This window comes from Thermobia domestica, chromosome 2 (assembly GCF_964235325.1).
Source record: "Thermobia domestica chromosome 2, izTheDome1.hap1.1, whole genome shotgun sequence".
Classification (NCBI taxonomy): Eukaryota; Metazoa; Arthropoda; class Insecta; order Zygentoma; family Lepismatidae; genus Thermobia; species Thermobia domestica.
In genome coordinates this window covers 280,862,412-280,879,812 of record NC_137455.1, presented here as the reverse complement: position 1 = coordinate 280,879,812, position 17,401 = coordinate 280,862,412, and the positions used below count along the sequence as shown (strand labels likewise).

The window sequence follows — 17,401 nt, the reverse complement described above, 5'->3', positions numbered from 1 at the left end:
TCATAGATGGGTATATTGTAGAATAGTTGAATTGGATTCAGAATCTCAAATTAGTATATAAAGCGCAATCACAAGTTTATCCAAGCATACCCACGTTTACCATTTGCACGACCTATAGTTCAAATATTCATTTTTGAGATCATTTCTTCTCGTGATCCCATGGATGGATACGTTTAAAAATACTGTAGTTCCATACAATTCAGCGTTCTCGAAATAGTATAAAAAGCACATTTAGAAATTTGTCCAAGCGTGGCCACGTTTATAATTTGCACGAGTATCTTTAGCGTTGCGTACATGTCATACGTGAATGCAACATACTGTCTAGGCTGTACACTTGGAATTGAAACAGCTGTAAGTTGTTCATCTGCTTCAAAGATATTAACTGTGAATACTGCAGCATCATTGGCATTCTGATCTTATTTTAAGCTAATGGTCTTAACTGATGGTTTTCTCTTGTTCCAGCAATTGTGTCACACTGGCAAACCTTTCTTGACCAACCTGAATTGCTTCAACTTATTCCTCGGTCACACAACAAATATATTAAAACGTGATGGCTAGAATATTGTCATTGAAGAATTCGAATGCCATCTTCAATCTATCTATCTTCAAATACTCAACCAGGCATAATAAAAATAATAATAATAATAATAATAATAATAATAATAATAATAATAATGATGATGATGATGATGATGACCAAGGCAGTTATGTACACGTAGACTAGTTTTTTCCACCGAAATAACCACAAAGGGATGTAAGATGGTCTGGGTATTCTTCAAAAGGAATCCTTGAACAGCACTTTGAATAACAAATAAGTAGCTCTCAGTAAAATCCATCAATCCGATCCCCTCATTATGTTCAAGGTTTTCCTTAAGCTGCTTAAAAACCGTAAATTCTTAATAGAAGTTCGTTGTGAAGTCTTCTATTGTCTGTCGTGTCGCTAACGCATTCCTGTATGGATGAATCCATCCATTATTTGTATTTTATCATTTCTTCTGGATCACAATCTTTGAAAACATCTGCCAAATAAAATGCAAGTTTAGTTTTTCCGGGCATTGTTTACAGCGTTGTGTCTTTTGATTCCAAACTGCACTAAGATTTCTTGATCAATTCCTTGTAGTCATCTTTGGTGTAGCTGCTGACAATAACTTTACTTAAAATTTGTCCACGGCAGAATTGCAGATCTATTTCCCCCTAAAAGGGAATTGATTTTTTCAGTATAGCTCATATTTGTCGAAATTGCTTTGTGGATTTCTACCTGTTTCATTCTTATGCTTATGTCTGAAGTTGATTCGTGCATTAGCTGTATATTTTTAGTAACATAAACCAATTTGCACTGACTCTGCCTCATCCTATAGTCGCTGAACAAAATCCGCATTGTAAACACGAAGTATCAAGAGTAACTTTTTAGATTACTTTTTTATTCATTAGATTATGGTTCTAAATCTAAATTACACAGGATTTATTTAAAACCTGAAACATGCTTTTTCTAGCTCTGGTACGATAAAAATGATCAGAGAACACACAGTTAAGACATTTCCCTCCACAGATATTCACAAGTTTGTATGAAAAACATTTTGTATACCTTTGCAAGTGCATATCCATATCTTTTCATGGAGACAGTCAGTAGCTATCGCATTTAATACACATATCGACAACATATGTGGGTGTTACATCAAATCTTAATTAATTTAACAAAACATTACGGTTAAATGTGGGTTCTCGAACTGCAGATTTTTTTTTTTTTTTCAACTAGTATATTCTGTTCAGGTATGTTTAAAAGGTCAATCAATAATATATTCTAATCCAGCTTAAAAAGGTATCTCACTATGCAAAAACAGAGGCCTACATGTATACTGCAACTTTCAAAAAAACGAGACAAAGTTGATACTTTTAGACCTGCGTGAGCGAGAAGATGGATCCCCTCTTTAAAAAGTCTTAAAAATGTGCAAACAAAGACAATATTTAACTCACATTTGGCACACAACCATCCAAGACCTTATAGAACCATCCCATGAATTTCATTAGATTTGGAGATAGTCTAGTTGGGACTGTAACTGGTCCCTTTGATGTGGAATGACCCCTTGTAACTTTAACCTGGAATTTTGTATGATGCAAATATTGACAGAGAAAATTATTTGTCAACTCTGTAATACCAATAGATGAACGATGTTGATAACAAAATATAAGTTGTATTTTTTTTCAAATGACACTACGACAATTATTACATATTTCAAATCTACATGTTAAATGAAAACTTACAATATCAATTAATTAATCAAGGTTGCAAACTAAGGAAGCTTCTGTACCACAAACATTCATATTTTGAAGGTAGTTACAACAGTATTACCCAACTGAGACGGTCGGGACAAGGTACATCCAAAGTACTTTAGTTGCTTATAATTACAATTACATGGGCGCATGGGGGATTTCATTGGTAAGTAGCCAATTTTTTGTTAATTACTTTAGTTGCTGTTTGTTGAAGCTTAGCGTCCCTTTTCAGCACTGCGACTATATGAGACTTGGATCTACAGTTTACGGCAGAATCCGTAATACGTTCAAATTTTAATACTATCCCACTAGGAACCGAACTCGGAATAAAGTACTTTACTGTTAATATTTTAGAACATTACGAATGAATAAAAACTAAGCTACAAGGGATTGAAAATTCGACTTTTTCAAAAGGTTGTATTTTGAATAAGTGCTTAGATAGGTATGACAGTCAATTCCGTAGACGGTTTTCAATAGTCGTAAAGATCATAATGCCATTTCATATCTCAAACCGTTTAGGACTCACGAAAAACATAGGCAAAGATTGCTATACTACTTAAAAGGCGTGTTTGTAGCAAATGTAAATTTTAATTTCCATTCTGGCATTACATGATTTTGAGCAATGCTGCGAACTTTACCAATCTTAATCATATCTCCCGAACAGTTGGAGATATCAAATTGTTGCAAAGGCATTATGATTTTTTTCGTCTATTGAAAACGATGTAAGTCTTTGGATGTGATGTGTTTTTCTGAGCAGCTTTTCGAAAGAATGCTTTCAGAAAAAAGTCAAATTTTCAATACCTTGGAATTTTGTTCCTATTTATTCGAAGTGCATCATATCATGATCATAGTAATCGGCATTAAGGCACTTTGGATGTGAACTGACATATTCGTCTCAACTGTGTTATTACTGTTTCACATGCTCTCAAAATTTGGATGTTTATGATACTGTAGGGTCCTTAATTTGTGACACTGAATAAGTACTGAAGTTTTCGTTTGACAGATTTAAAATGTGTAAAAAATGAAAAAAAAAAAAAAAAATACAACTTCATGTTTGGATGAAAACAATGTTAGTCTGGTAATATTGTACAGAGAATGTCAAACGATTTCAGTCTATTAATATTTTGTTCGAAATGGCAGCATTTTTTTATTAATTAGCTTATAAATTACAAGGACGTTTCATGATAAACAACCTTGTACAGGAATGGATAAAAATATGGAAACACCTGAAAAACTGCATATTACCTGTATTAATAGCGAGTAGGACTACCTTTGGCACGCAGAACGGCTTGCAGATGACGGGGAATGGAGAAATACAGGTCACGTATGGTTGTCAAAGGGATGTTTTACCATTCTTCTGCTAAAGCAGATGCAAGTTGTTGTAGAGACGATGGTGGTGCGTAGCGGGCTAGCACCTTGGTCTACAAAACTAACCACAAGGGCTCAATGATATTGAGATCTGGCGGTTGTGGAGACCATTGCTGATGTGACACTTCATCTTCGTGCTCATCAAACCAGTCCTGGAGGATGTGAGTCGTATGAACAGGGACTCTGTCATCTTGAAACATGGTATTACCATCTGGGAACAAAGTTTGCAACATGGGATGCAGATGGACACTCAAAATGGTTACGTAGTCCTTGACAGTGACATGTCAGTGCAGAGTGATGATGGTTCCGGCAGAATACCAGGATATGGCTGCTCGAATCATTACTGAACTACCGCCATGCTTCTCTTGGTAGCAGAGACTCTGTATCGTATGCCTGTGCTGGCGTTCTCCACACGTAAACTCGGCAAACAGTTGGAAACAATGTAAAGGAAGACTCATCCGACCAGATGACAGTCTTCCACTGCTCTATTCTCCAGTTTTTATGGGCGTTGCACCACTTTCTCCGTATAGCAGCATGATCAACACTCATGAGTGGTTTGAGAATTGCAGATATGCCATAAATTCCCTGCTTATGGAGTTCTCTTCTGACACTTTTGACGCTAACAGGGTTTGTAAGTACTGTATTCAGTTCAGCTGTGACTTTTGGCGCCGTGGAATCTTCTGCTTGGACACAATCGTACTCAATGTGCATCTGTCTCTGTCACGCAACACACACTTGAGTCCACGCTGGTGCGGTTTTTCCGGAATACTCGTAGGCAGTCATGATCTTCGAGACTGTGCCTCTTAATACACAAACATTTCCACTACTTTCGTCAGGGAAGCTTCCACCATATGCGCACGCACAATTTGCCCTCTTTGAATCTCTGTCGGCTCAGACATAATTTACGATAACCTGCACGGACCGGTCGCTGAACTGTAACTGGCCCATCTGTTTGATTAGCCAGGTTATACATCTCACAGGATGTCGGTGACCACAGCGACACCTACCAGCAAATCGTGTTTGAAATGGCTACCTCTTTTATACCAGGCGTTTCCATATTTTTGTCCATCTCCTATATACAAATACAGAAATTTTGTATTCATATATAGACAGGACCGCAAGTGGTTTCATAAAACCAATGTGCGGAATATGTGTGAGAAATTATAATAATACTTCTCTCTATCTTTCCATATTTATTAATGCATACAGTCTCCCATTATGTTTGACGCTATTTACTAGTGAACACATTACCTGTTGTATTTTCTCGTTTTCCTTCTGACTCTTAGCTTGTTGTAAGCCACAAGTAGCTGAATATTCGTCAATCCAATCCATCCTTGCTTCTGCTAGCTTAAGTTGAAGCTCTGTGTTGTACTTTTGCTTGCAAGTTTCTTCAACTTCCTTCCTGAGCTTTTCACACTTAATAGCATACTCTTTCTCTAGTTCCTCCTTGACTTCTGTTCGAGCTAAGATAGCACAAAAACCAAAATTAGCTGAATTACTTGCCTTCTTATCGCAATACAACTTTTAACTTTCTTATAATATATGACAAAACTGGCGTGTACTACACAGACTTACTTTCTGAACTTCTGAAAAGATGAACTTCTTTACGAATTCCACAGAAGATTACAAATAAATTCAATACTCTATAATTAAATTTGATTAGATGAAATTAAATTTATATCTTTAAAATACACATCCTTAAAACTGTGACAAAAGACAAGCACATTTATAGGCATTGGGTTCGAAAGTGTGGTAAGTATCCAAATAGTCCAAATCACCTATTTTAATTAATTAATTTATTTATTTATTTTAGTCATCCACATTTTAAATTACGATTTGTTATAGATAAGCAAATACGTAAAGTATATCTTTCTTTTCATTACGTTTTCTATATGGATACACACACAAAATGTGCATAAGAATGCAAATTTATGTAAATACTAAACTCATTATCAGTATAAACTGTAACGGGGTCTGATCATTATTCCCTCTCTTTCTCAAATGGTTTGTTAGTTGGATGATATTTGATTAGCATATCGTATAGCACTAGAGATGAGAAAAAAAGTTTTTTTGAGATTGACTTTTTCAATCTCGGTAACTACTGGTCGGATCTGAACGAAATTTGGGAGACGAGTAGCCATCACCTAGGAACTAAAGATCGCTATATTTGGTGACCAAGCTAGGTCAAGGACAGGCTCGGTTCGACAACAGAGGCTGGGTTCCACAGCTTTGCATACCGAGAGATTCTGTGTTCGGTTCACCTCGGCTTGTTTTATTCAAGAAACCAAGATTTTTCAAGTTGATACAACGAGCTTCTAATGTGAGCTTGTAGAAGTTCTAACATCTGATCTTTATAACCTCTCTTCCATATCTATTATCTTAATTTAAATTGTACGTGTATTTTGAAAGTAGTACTGCATGGATATAAATTACCTGGAATCCCAGTTTTATCTATAACCTTGGTAATACTGAAAAATTTATCAACTTGGAAACAGATTCCTTTCGTCTTTTCAATTCGTTATTAACTATTTGAAGTTATACTATTAAGAATGTAGTTAAATACATAATGTAATACCTCTTTAACTGTACGAAATCTATGTGAAATCTAATCTCATGCACAACTGTAAAAATTAAAAACTTAGGTATGTACTTATTTTTATTCTTTAATAACCTCTCTCTCAAAAAAGTGTGAATATGTTTCCATGAAGTAATTTTACAAAGATTAATACTATTACTAAACCGCGCAAATACCCGTAATGTTTTAACAGCTAAATATATTTTTACTTTACACAAGTACGATAAATATTTATTTTACAAACAGAAAATAATTTCACTTAGTCTCGAAATATACTAATGAAACAAGAGCACTTATTAACAGCTGATACCAAAAGTTCTCTTCGGTTATTTCCTCGTGAGATTGGCTACGAACGACATTTTACGTCTGTTCCACTACTACAGAAAAAACAACTATTTGTACCTTGTTCAATCTCTGCTGCTTTTGCGGAGTACACCTCTTTCAGTCTTTTTTCGTAGTCTTTAATGAGTTTTGTTTTATCCTTCTGAGCAGATTCCGCATTTCTTTTCATGAACAGCTCTTTCTCTTCTTTCAATACTTTGTAGTTAGCTTTCTCCTTCTCCAACTTCTCTTCACAAGCTTTAATTTCTTCTTTTGCAGCTACCAACGCTGCTTCTACCTGCTGTTTCGTTTCTGTTAAATCAATATATGATTGTTTCACGCTATCACATTCTTTAAGGGCATGATCCAGTCGAAAACTGCAGAGAAAAAAGAAAAAGAAATGTTCTTATAATATTTTAATGAAAACATGGAAGAAAGAAAGTGTTGAAATTTCTATTAAAAGTATCATTGGCCTAATGAGATTGATATGGTGAATAGTTACAACATGGTTCAAATCAAGTTGAAAGTTGATACATAAAGCTTGGGTAGCATATTAAATTCTTGATTTCAGCAAAATATTCATCTGAAACAATAAATTAAATACTTTGTTTACTTGCCCTATTAAATCGCTAACCATAAATAACAATAAAAAAGATGGCCAATCGGAAAGTCTGTACTGTGTTTCGAATACACACTCTTGGTCATATAAATTTAGATGCCTTCCTGAGTTTGTCCAAAAAAGAAAGTCTGAATTCTCCCTAATTCCCACAGGTCCGCGAACAGAAAAATGAATTTTCTCGACATTTTATTATGTACAATATGTAAGGAAGGTAGGCTCAATAGGTCTGTAGGTTCTCACTACACAAAAATACAACTGATACTTGGAACAACCATCAAGAGGGTTAAAAAACAAAATCAAAAAATGGTTTATTACATCAGTTGATCCAAATCTGTTCAAAGCGCCCTATAACACAGAAAAAAGAATGGAAGAAACTAAGAGGAAAGGAGAGACAAAAATAACGCCCACAACAGAAGATTCGAGTTGTACTAAATAACGTTTCGTATATATATCTATATGAAGACTTTCTTTTCATGTGTTCGAATCCCGTCTTTTTGTAATAAAGAAGCTCTGTTTCATGGATACCCAATGTGTGTGCAAATGTAAGAAAATGGTAAAATATGTCAAAGGTACTTAATATAGTTAATCAGGGCATATTACCTAAACTAAATCATATCCCTTCTCATTTTGTCTAATATACACATATTCTGTGAATGGAAAGCAATATAGGAGAAAATGTCACAGTCAGTATAACGGCCACAACATGCAATAATACTAGGTGATTACTGTTACATTCGCTTTTCTTAAGTAACGAGATAACTTCAGTGTTAAAGAACCTGAAGATTCATCGCTTCAGAAACAAAACCTTTTCATTGGGTATTGTTTCCTGACGAGCCTGCCTAATTTGGATTATTACCCAATTTGGATTTTAAGGTCTTGCTTTAAATTATCATCCTAACTTCTTGGTCACTCAAAGGTATACTTTCAATAGGCTTCCAAACTAGAATTCTATGCATCTCGAGTGTATTTCTCACGTTTCCCATACTCGCAACGTGATTCACCCATCTTAGACGTCTTTTTGTATACTGCGGTTTGTGAAAGTTGCACCACTAAGAGAAAATAACCGGAATGAGTCCTAACTGGATTTGTACAAGATATGATGTACGAACGACTACAATTATAGAATGACTGCACATGTGTGAGCTTAGCAGCGCTCTTGGGTTGGTAAATGGGGTAGTATTCTGAGGACGCGGTTTATGCAACACTCAGCTAATGCAGCGTGTACAAGAACAGGAAGCGTGTCGACGTCAAATAACACTCGCGTTTGCTCACTGTGGGCTGGGTGATTACCCTATCCTCTTGGACCAGTCTTATACTTATGTATGACCGGCCTGTGATTGAACAGACTCTCGCAATAGTGCCAGAATGCTTAGAAATAGTTCGGCTCTAAATCCTCCCCTCTTAGGATAAGCATTTTTGTGAAAGAAAGAGAAAAAATGGTTCGAGTTAAGAGCTAACTTTGCTCAAAAATTAATTTCAAACTGTTTACCCGTGTCGAAAGGACAGAAAATGTGGAGGTCTTGAGAATAACATAAAATTGTCTCCCCCTCCCGTGGAAGTGGAATTTTCTAAAACCCTGTATCACGTGATCACTAAATTATAAGGAGGTTATGTACGAGTTTTCATCTTTTGAGGCTCGTGAGATACTATACTTTTGGAATACGTTTTCAACCCCTTCTTCCGCCCCCTTTAGGATACGCATTTTAATGAAAGCGATACGATAAAAGTTTGTTCGATCCCACTGGATGTTCAAAAATGCATTTAAACGGTTCAGCAGTTTTCACCTGTGCTGATGAAACAGGCAACGTTAATTTGACTATGGAGGGGAAAGTGATGAAAATTTCCTCCTTTCTGCCTTAGAAGCGGAATTTTTGAAAATGCTGGGAAACTGTCCAATTACGTTTAACGAGGATTAAGTTTCATTTTCCTAACTTGAGAGACTTCTGAAACACACTATTTTTGGCAGAAATGTTGACCCCTCCCCCTTAGGATACGCATTTTAATCAAATTGACATGATAGAAACCCAGTTTAAAGTAGGTACTAACCATGTTCAAAGATTCATTTCAAATGGTTCAGTTTGTTATATGTACGTAAGTGTTGAGCTACGGGTACAATTCTGAACTAAGAATTGTGAGTATTGAATGTTAAATGGAATCAAGCTTTCTCCTATACAATATGACATGATTTAATCAGTACATTGTCAAAATTCTTGGCCCATTAACCGTAATCTGAAACCGATATACTTTGTTTAAACCTATTACGATCCTGCCCGGGTTTGAGATGCAACTTTCAGACTTACATTCGACTACTGTCCCAGAATAGACAAAAATATTACATTTTATTTCTGTTTTAAGCAAAATAAATTTGATTTGAATCATGAACCTTTAAAAAAATCGTTCGACTTAAATAAATGTGATTTAAATCAATCGAACCTACGGTAAACAATTTCATAGCGCCAAAGAGTCTCCCCCAACTTGAACTAAACCATTCAATACTAAATCTTTTATTCAACTTTCGTTTCATTGGATGCCTTGCATCATTCAAATACAGACAAAAACCCAACTCATCAGACTATGTAGTGTGTTTCCAGTCAGCGTCTGTGTTTTTGAGTCCATTGAGGACTTACGTTTTTATGCATCGCAGTGCGAAGTGTTTTCTTAGTAATTCTCGACTCCAAATGTCCACTGCATAAAGTTTCCTTTTGTTTCGCATCCACTCGCTTGTTAGCCACTATTGCAATTGCTGTTGTGGAACCAGTTTCGAAATTCTTTATATTTTTTTTATCGTTTCGAATTTTTTTTAACAATTATCAATTCAAAATTAACTCCTGGAAACTAACTGATTCAATTAAAAGATATCAAAAATTAATTGATTAATTGATTAAAAGATTAATTTATTAATTTAATAATTAATTTTTAACGAATTAATTACAAGCCGGCTAACGGCAAAAGCAGCTTCAAGATTTATTAATTTCAAAGATATTGAACTGACTTTTTCCAAAATTATTTAAATAGTACAGTACTCGCCTTTCTTGTGAAGTTCTGGTTCGATTTCGGTCGGAGTGCATGTGTTTCGGATGTAACGTCAAGTTCGATAAATCAGTGGTAGACCAATATAAATATATAAACACAAAAATATAGTTAGCATTTCGAAAGCAGAACGGCTCTTTAATACTATAAAATGTCTGGCCTAGGAGTTTACCAAGTCAATAATTTCTCATAAGAGCAATGAAAGTAAAAAGTAAGTATACTCCAGCGATAAAGCTTTCACATCTAGCTTCACACCGCCGGTGATACTTTTTTTCATAACAGCTGCATATTGCATATATAAATTTCATTATAGTTCATCGACTAAACATTCTGTTACTTGTAAAAGCTATCTTCGTACTATTAGAAACGAAACCATATGATATCAGTAAGACTCAATAGCATAACATAATTTCGCTTTCTACAATATATTCGTAAACTGCCAGACACCTATGTAATCAAAATCAGTGGCAGCATATAGGTGGCAGAAAGACATTGGTGTCCCAGTTCCTGGCCGCGCCAGTGGCTGACACAAATGATCAATTGTTTGTTAAGTCAATGGAGGAGAATTTCAACGGTGGTAAGTGATGCATTAATTAAGCTTGTCTCAGGACTTATTTGTGAGCTTCGCTGTACTTGCTGGAAGGAAAACTCTCCAGTTTCAATAACTATGGCAATGCATAATTTACAGCGAGAGCGCTGGTTTACAAAGCGAGTCACCCATAGTGGATCCAAACAATCTTGATTTCCTGTCGCAACTAAGGCTCTACGTGTCTATTCCCTGATTCGCTGTTTAGATCTTGGATATGTTTCGCTTGTGCAATAATATTCTAGTGTATACATACAACAGAGAGGCATACATTTAGTGGACAAGTTTTATACAGTTATTAATATATAGTATTTATTATTTAATTTGCTACTTGCAGTTAACGTGTACACATCGTCAATATTGTAAATTGGAATGAGTTCGGACGGTATTTTCAATTTTATTTGTATCAAACAGAGCGGGAAGGAAATCTGCAGCAAACAAAAGTGCCTTTCAACAAGTTAATTCACTTGCACTATATTCAGAATTTTCTGACCTCCATGCTTTTGCTGCAGTTTGTCAAATACTGTACTATTGTAGTGCTTTTTGACGTTTATTGTTTCGACTACTTCAAAAACGCTAAGTATTTTTCTAAAAGCTTCCTTAATACTTCTTTTTAAATTTCCACTTCTATATATTCGATTTATTTTCATATATGCGCTTTATTTTCATATACGCCTCCTAACTCATGTGATTTATGTTTCGAGTAGATAGGAAACATATTAGGTTAGGAATTATATTTCTGGGCGTTACTGGTATTTAATGCTTAAGCCCGTCACGTATGATGGACGACGTCATTCGGCTATCATCCTACCCGGGAAATGGAAAAGAAAGAAAGCATCCTGGGAACTTACTGTTAAGTAGCATTTTAGTATTTGCTTAATATGAACGAGGATCATTCTTTGATCACTCAAGATAAAGCGGCAATATCCCAGAGAAAAAAAAAAAAGACAGAAAAAACTTTAGGAGCTTCCAAAAAGTTTATGGAAGAATATCTGAAAAGTACATCTAATGCAGAATGCAGTTACGTTGATAGTAACTTTGAGACAATACGACATACGACAGAGAACACTTATGAAATATGCTTCGGCCAGTTGGAAGTTCCTTCCGGTACCTCTGGATTCAGAAAGGAGGTCAAGGATGAGCCTTCGTCTATGATGAGTTCATCATATGATGACAAAAGTCTTATCAGAGTTAGTGAGTGTGACAATGATGTTTCAGATTATGAAAGGGAACACTAACAAATATAACTATCAGCAATGAAAATGGGATTGTCTACAACTGCTGGAAATTACGCCATCGATTTATAAAAAATGAAGAAAAGCTAGAGGGAACCACCTCAGTCCTAATGTTGCGCTTCATTGTAATGCATGCTGGAAGTTTTTGATCTCTGATACATTTCACCAACTAATGGTTGAGATCGGTCCAAGCGAACTGCAGAATAACGACCATTTTTTTAAAAAAGATAGTTCAGGACGTTCCCTTTCGAAAGACTAGTTTGAAAGAAAACAGCAAAATCGACAAACTGTTCAGAACTTGACTGTACTACTATCCATAAAAGTAAGCATACTCTTATTTCTGTTGCGTCGTCTTCCCTGATAAGAGAATGAAAAGGAGCAGTTTTTATAGCGCTGATGGTTTCTCAAACTGAAGAGGGTTAAATATGTAAGTTTAGAACCATGATAGCAGTTCTAGTCATCGGTCAGCTTCCTGGAAATAAGAAAACCTAGAAAGTTGCTTAAAGAAATCGTGAACTGATCAATGACAGTCTGCAAAGACAAACAAAATTCTGGCAAAAAACTGGAGAGATGTTTTGGAATGTATCATCTCACTGATTCAATTACTTACAGAATAAACTTTTCTGTTCGCAGGCACAGAGTGTCTCTAACTGCAAACCCTGATCCTGGAAACTTCTTTGTTCTAATACAGTTTCTGATGAAATTTGATCCGATCATGAAAGCACATATGGATTCAATATCCACGAAGAAAGCAGGACAAAAACCATTGATTTATTTTTCTTATGACATTCAAATGAACTGAATAATCTTGGCGAAAAGGTTCGCCAGCACATACTTGAAGCTATGAAAAGTGCGAAATATTTCAGTGTTACATTTGATTAAACTCCTGTTTGCTCTCATGTGACCAGATGTAGCAAATCATCCAGTTTCTGCTGATACAAAGAAACTCATTTCAAATTTGGGAATAATTTATTGATATTGTTATTGGAGGAAGACTGTTGATGGCATTTGTGCTAACATGGAACAAACTTCAGATAGCAGAGATTGATATTCACGATAGCAGAGGTCATGCGTGTCACTAGACTTCAATGGCTGGTCATATTCTGGAGTTCAAACTTTGAAATGGAATACAAATCCTCTCATGTTGGTTCCCTGCAAAGATCATTCCTTGAATCCACAATTAAAGGACTAATGATTATGCTATTTTGGCGTGGTCAAGATGTTGGCCTATACGCTGCACACGTTAACATTTTAGTAATCACATTTCTTGAAGAAAGAAAAAAAAAAAAAAAGAACATTGGTTTGTGTTCTCTAAATCTACTCATCGGTGGTGTGTTCTTTAAAAATACATTACGGATTGATCTGAAACGTGAGGTGATACTCGATGGAGTTCAAAAGAATAAGCTGTGAAAGTACTTTCTAATTAACTGGATCGAGTTATTGATGCACTCGAAGCACTGCGCAACTTTGACTGAAACATTTGGTACCCGAGAAGATGCAGATCTTCTTCCTTCAAACACCTCATCATTTCACTTCAATGCGTGGTGTTACTTCTGATTTGAAGTTCTCCAACATATTGATCGGAACCAAAAATATCTGCAATCTAAAGATATGACCTCCCATCACTTTCTTATTCAGTTGGAGAGCATATTGACTACAATGATACTTCGTGATTCATCCTGACTGAGCATGTCATACATGCAATACAAGAAAAGTACAGAGAGTGAAACGTGACATTGGGAGCATGCTGTATAAAATGCATGCCAGGAGAAGAAGCAGGGGATGAACCTATGACTGTACATATCAAAATGATGCGCTCTATCAATTAAATCATAGATGAAATGAGACAACAAATGTATGAATGCTTTTCTCAGATGGAAGACCTAAATGATACAATTTGGATTCCTCTATTCCGCTATCGACTTCGTCCAACAGCAATCAAATGAAAGTGAAGAAAGGTTGGAAGCATTTGTTCTTATTTGGCGTTCTTGTATCCCAATGATCTCAACGGTGTGGAATTACGCCAGGATTATAAAGACATCATTCATTCCCTAAGATGCGCACAAGAAGCTAACGAACAACTGGACTTTTCCCCACACAACATCCTTAAATACATACAGGATCTTTCGTGGGGTCTGAAACCTATAAGAGTTTGATACCTGCATTTCAAATTTTAATTAGAGCTCCTCCGTGGCTAAGCGGTTAGCGTACGCGCCTTTGGCGCGGGAGACCCGGGTTCGATTCCCGGCGGGAGCTCATGTGGTTCGGATTCCACGTTAATCAGTAGGTCCACGTCTCACATAGCCTCGCTGCTGAAAGGGACGCTAAACTGAAATTCAACTCAACTCAAATTTTAATTACACTACCTATAGCAATCGCATCATGTGAAAGGTCCTTAAGTAAAATCATGATGATCTAAAAACTTACAAATCTGGCTGTTCTTTCTATCGGCATGAACCAATATTGGCTTTAGATTTTGAGGATATAAATGAAACTTTCTTAGCTACCAAAGAGTGAAAAGTGAATATTAACGCAGAACAGCCTAGCGAGTAGTACAGTAGTCGAGAATATCTCATGTAACAATATATACTGAACAGTCATTTATACAGATCATACCTACTGCACATAACAGTAGTTTCTTAAAATGGTCAGAACAACTTTTGTCGTTCAAAGCAGGATAAGAGGAAAAAACGAAAACGATGAATTTAGCCTACACAATGCAGAACTTCATATCATCTCAGGTCACAAAGTGTCAAACGAATAACACAACTAAAAGTCTAAGATAGGTGGAACACGTTGCGAACACAAGGAGGATACACAGAAATTTAGTCTGGAAGCCAGGTTGGAGGAGACCTCTGGGTAGAAAGTTAGGAGGATACGAGATCTTAGAGAGTGGGTAATAATCCAAATTAGATAGACTCATACCCAGTGGAAAGCTTCTTTTCTAAGGTGATTAACCTTCAGTTTCCTTAACGCCATAATGTAGCTTGTTACTTATTAAGAAAAGCGTAGTTGAAAATTATTGCATATTGTCGTCATTACACTGACTGTGGCCATATATTTACAGCTATATATTGCTTTCTATTTACAGAATACATAAAGGAATCAGGAGTGGTATGATTTGGTTTTAGGTAATATACGTTCAAATTAATTGTATTATGTACTCGTGACATAATTTTGTAATTTTCTAACATTCCTATACATTATGTTAGCCATAAAACAAACAAAAAAAAAAAAATAAATAAATAAATAAATAAATAAAAACCAAAAACCGCAGACAGGATTAGAACTCAAACTGGAAAAAATTACTATACGTAAGTTGCTTACTCATTACAAAAACACTGTATCGAACTTTCCCCTTTCCTTTCCCATTTTGATTATCGAATGCCCTTTACAGGCTTGGACAAACACTAACGAACACAATACGCTAGTCTTAGAAATTTATATATATATTAGGGTGGTCCTTAATTTTTGATTTCCGAATTTCTTTGGACGAGCCCACTCAAATGGTTCCATGTGGAACTAAATTAAGCCAGGAGAAAAATTAGCTCCATCGAATAATATTAAATGGTGCCTCAAGCGACCTAAAGTTTTGAATCCGATTACAATACATAGCATGTGGGAAAAATCTGGAATAAACTCTTGTAATTTAGAAACGCCTTAAGGGAACGCGAAGATACTCTAGATAATGGGACTAGAGGAAGAGACACACCTAATTTTGTATGGTATTGGCATGGAGGCCATCTTGAAGTTTGCTATCTTGGATTCAGGTCAAAATCTTGAAATAGGAAGAGGGTCATGTGACATATAATTTTGAGGTAGCGTTTCACCAGAAGCACAAATCTGGCACTATTTTAAAGACAGCTTTAGTCGTGTAAGAATTATTACCTGTGAAGGTAATAATTCTTACACTACTAAAAGTATCTTTCAAATAGTGCCAGATTTGTGCTTCTGGCACTATTATTCAATCATATATTAACCTTAGTAAATACCGTAACGATGATAATTGTATTCATGCATTTAATTATTGGACTAGCATATATATTTCTGTCATATTCAATACAATGTAATTACTTTCTAGTTAATTTGGTTTCTTAGTTGATCAATATATGGCAGTAGCAAATACTGTGTTTATACTTTGTAAGTTATTTTTAGTTGTTTAAAGTGTAAATGCATAAATATAGAAAATATTTTAATTATAATTTTGTAGGCAAAAAGTTTTGTTTGCTTGTAGTATTTTTGCTGCGTGACATTCGATTTTTAATATTAAATTGAAGCTCACCAAAATATTTTATATGTATTTGAGCATTTGTAAGCTACAGAGGAAAGAGTTAAACTCTGGCCACAGAGAAGGTATTGCCTTCTATGGCCCACCCATCCTCGGATGGGAATGAGTCTTGTTTAAAAAAAGCTTATTTTAGTTCAAATGCCAGGGTTAACAGTTGAATATTTCACTTTTCTAGCGAGTTTTAATGGAAAAATGCAAACTGCCGATACAACCATGTGTCCAAAAGGAATTTATTTAATTGGTAGTACCAATGAACAGATTCGAGGAAGTAAATTACCATCAAACAAGCAAGTGTTAAATGTCTTTTTCTACAACTTGAGAACGGTAAATCTGACAGTGAGGGAAAGTGCATGATTAGCTGTTAAAGAAACTGAGGTATTTTGGTAAAAGGCGAGGATTCCCAACACAGTGTTGACAAGCTGATTGTTTTGTATGAGAAATGGTGAGCATTACAGAAGAACAATAAAAGGTCGAGTGAAGTGCAAGGGCAAAAAGAAACCTTCTCAAACATTTTGCCTGATTTATTTGATATAGCACACACGCTAATGCTCTAGGTATTATTGAAATCAAGAAAGATAGTTTCTTTTGTCTCAAAGACAGAAGGCACGCCCTGATTACATACTTGGTAAAGACATGAGTTTGGCGCGAAAAGAACAAAACGGATATGCACGGCTTCAAAAGAAAGAGGAACGCAAAAGAAAATTCATTTCTGAAAATGATTTGTTTGAACTTTATACACCAAAAGACATGGAGGTAAGCAGTTCAAGTAATGAAGAGGAAAACCCAGCTGAGAATGTTAGAGAAAATGTAAAGTGGACGCGTGTGTGCCCGGACACTCTAAGAGATGTAAAAGGGGAAACTAATTTTATTACTTCAAGACTGGTTGCTGCTCTTGATCGATACAGGGTCACTGATAGATCTGATAGTGACAGCAGAAGCATTAGGCCATGATGTATAGGAACTAGTAATAAATAGGTCTTCCATTCACTAATGCCGAGAGAAAATCCATAGCGAAGTTGCACAGGACCACAAAAAAACAATTTCAGAGTGCATCAAGTGCGTTAGTAGTGCGTTGGGACGGAAATACTACCGAATTTGACTGGCAGAG

The 17,401-nt window shown here is 35.7% G+C and overlaps 1 protein-coding gene across 2 annotated transcripts in view; it reads right to left on the bottom strand.

Moving 5' to 3' along the window:
• LOC145678525 (uncharacterized) overlaps positions 1 to 17,401 on the bottom strand; it is a 102,707-nt gene that overhangs the window by 11,467 nt on the left and 73,839 nt on the right. For both annotated transcript variants that reach the window (XM_081748771.1, XM_081748772.1), the window contains exons 11-12: positions 6,617 to 6,912; positions 4,891 to 5,102 (exon numbers count right to left, since the gene is read on the bottom strand). In XM_081748771.1, the coding sequence (XP_081604897.1) occupies positions 4,891 to 5,102; positions 6,617 to 6,912 (508 nt within the window). The remainder of the gene's footprint in view (positions 1 to 4,890; positions 5,103 to 6,616; positions 6,913 to 17,401) is intronic.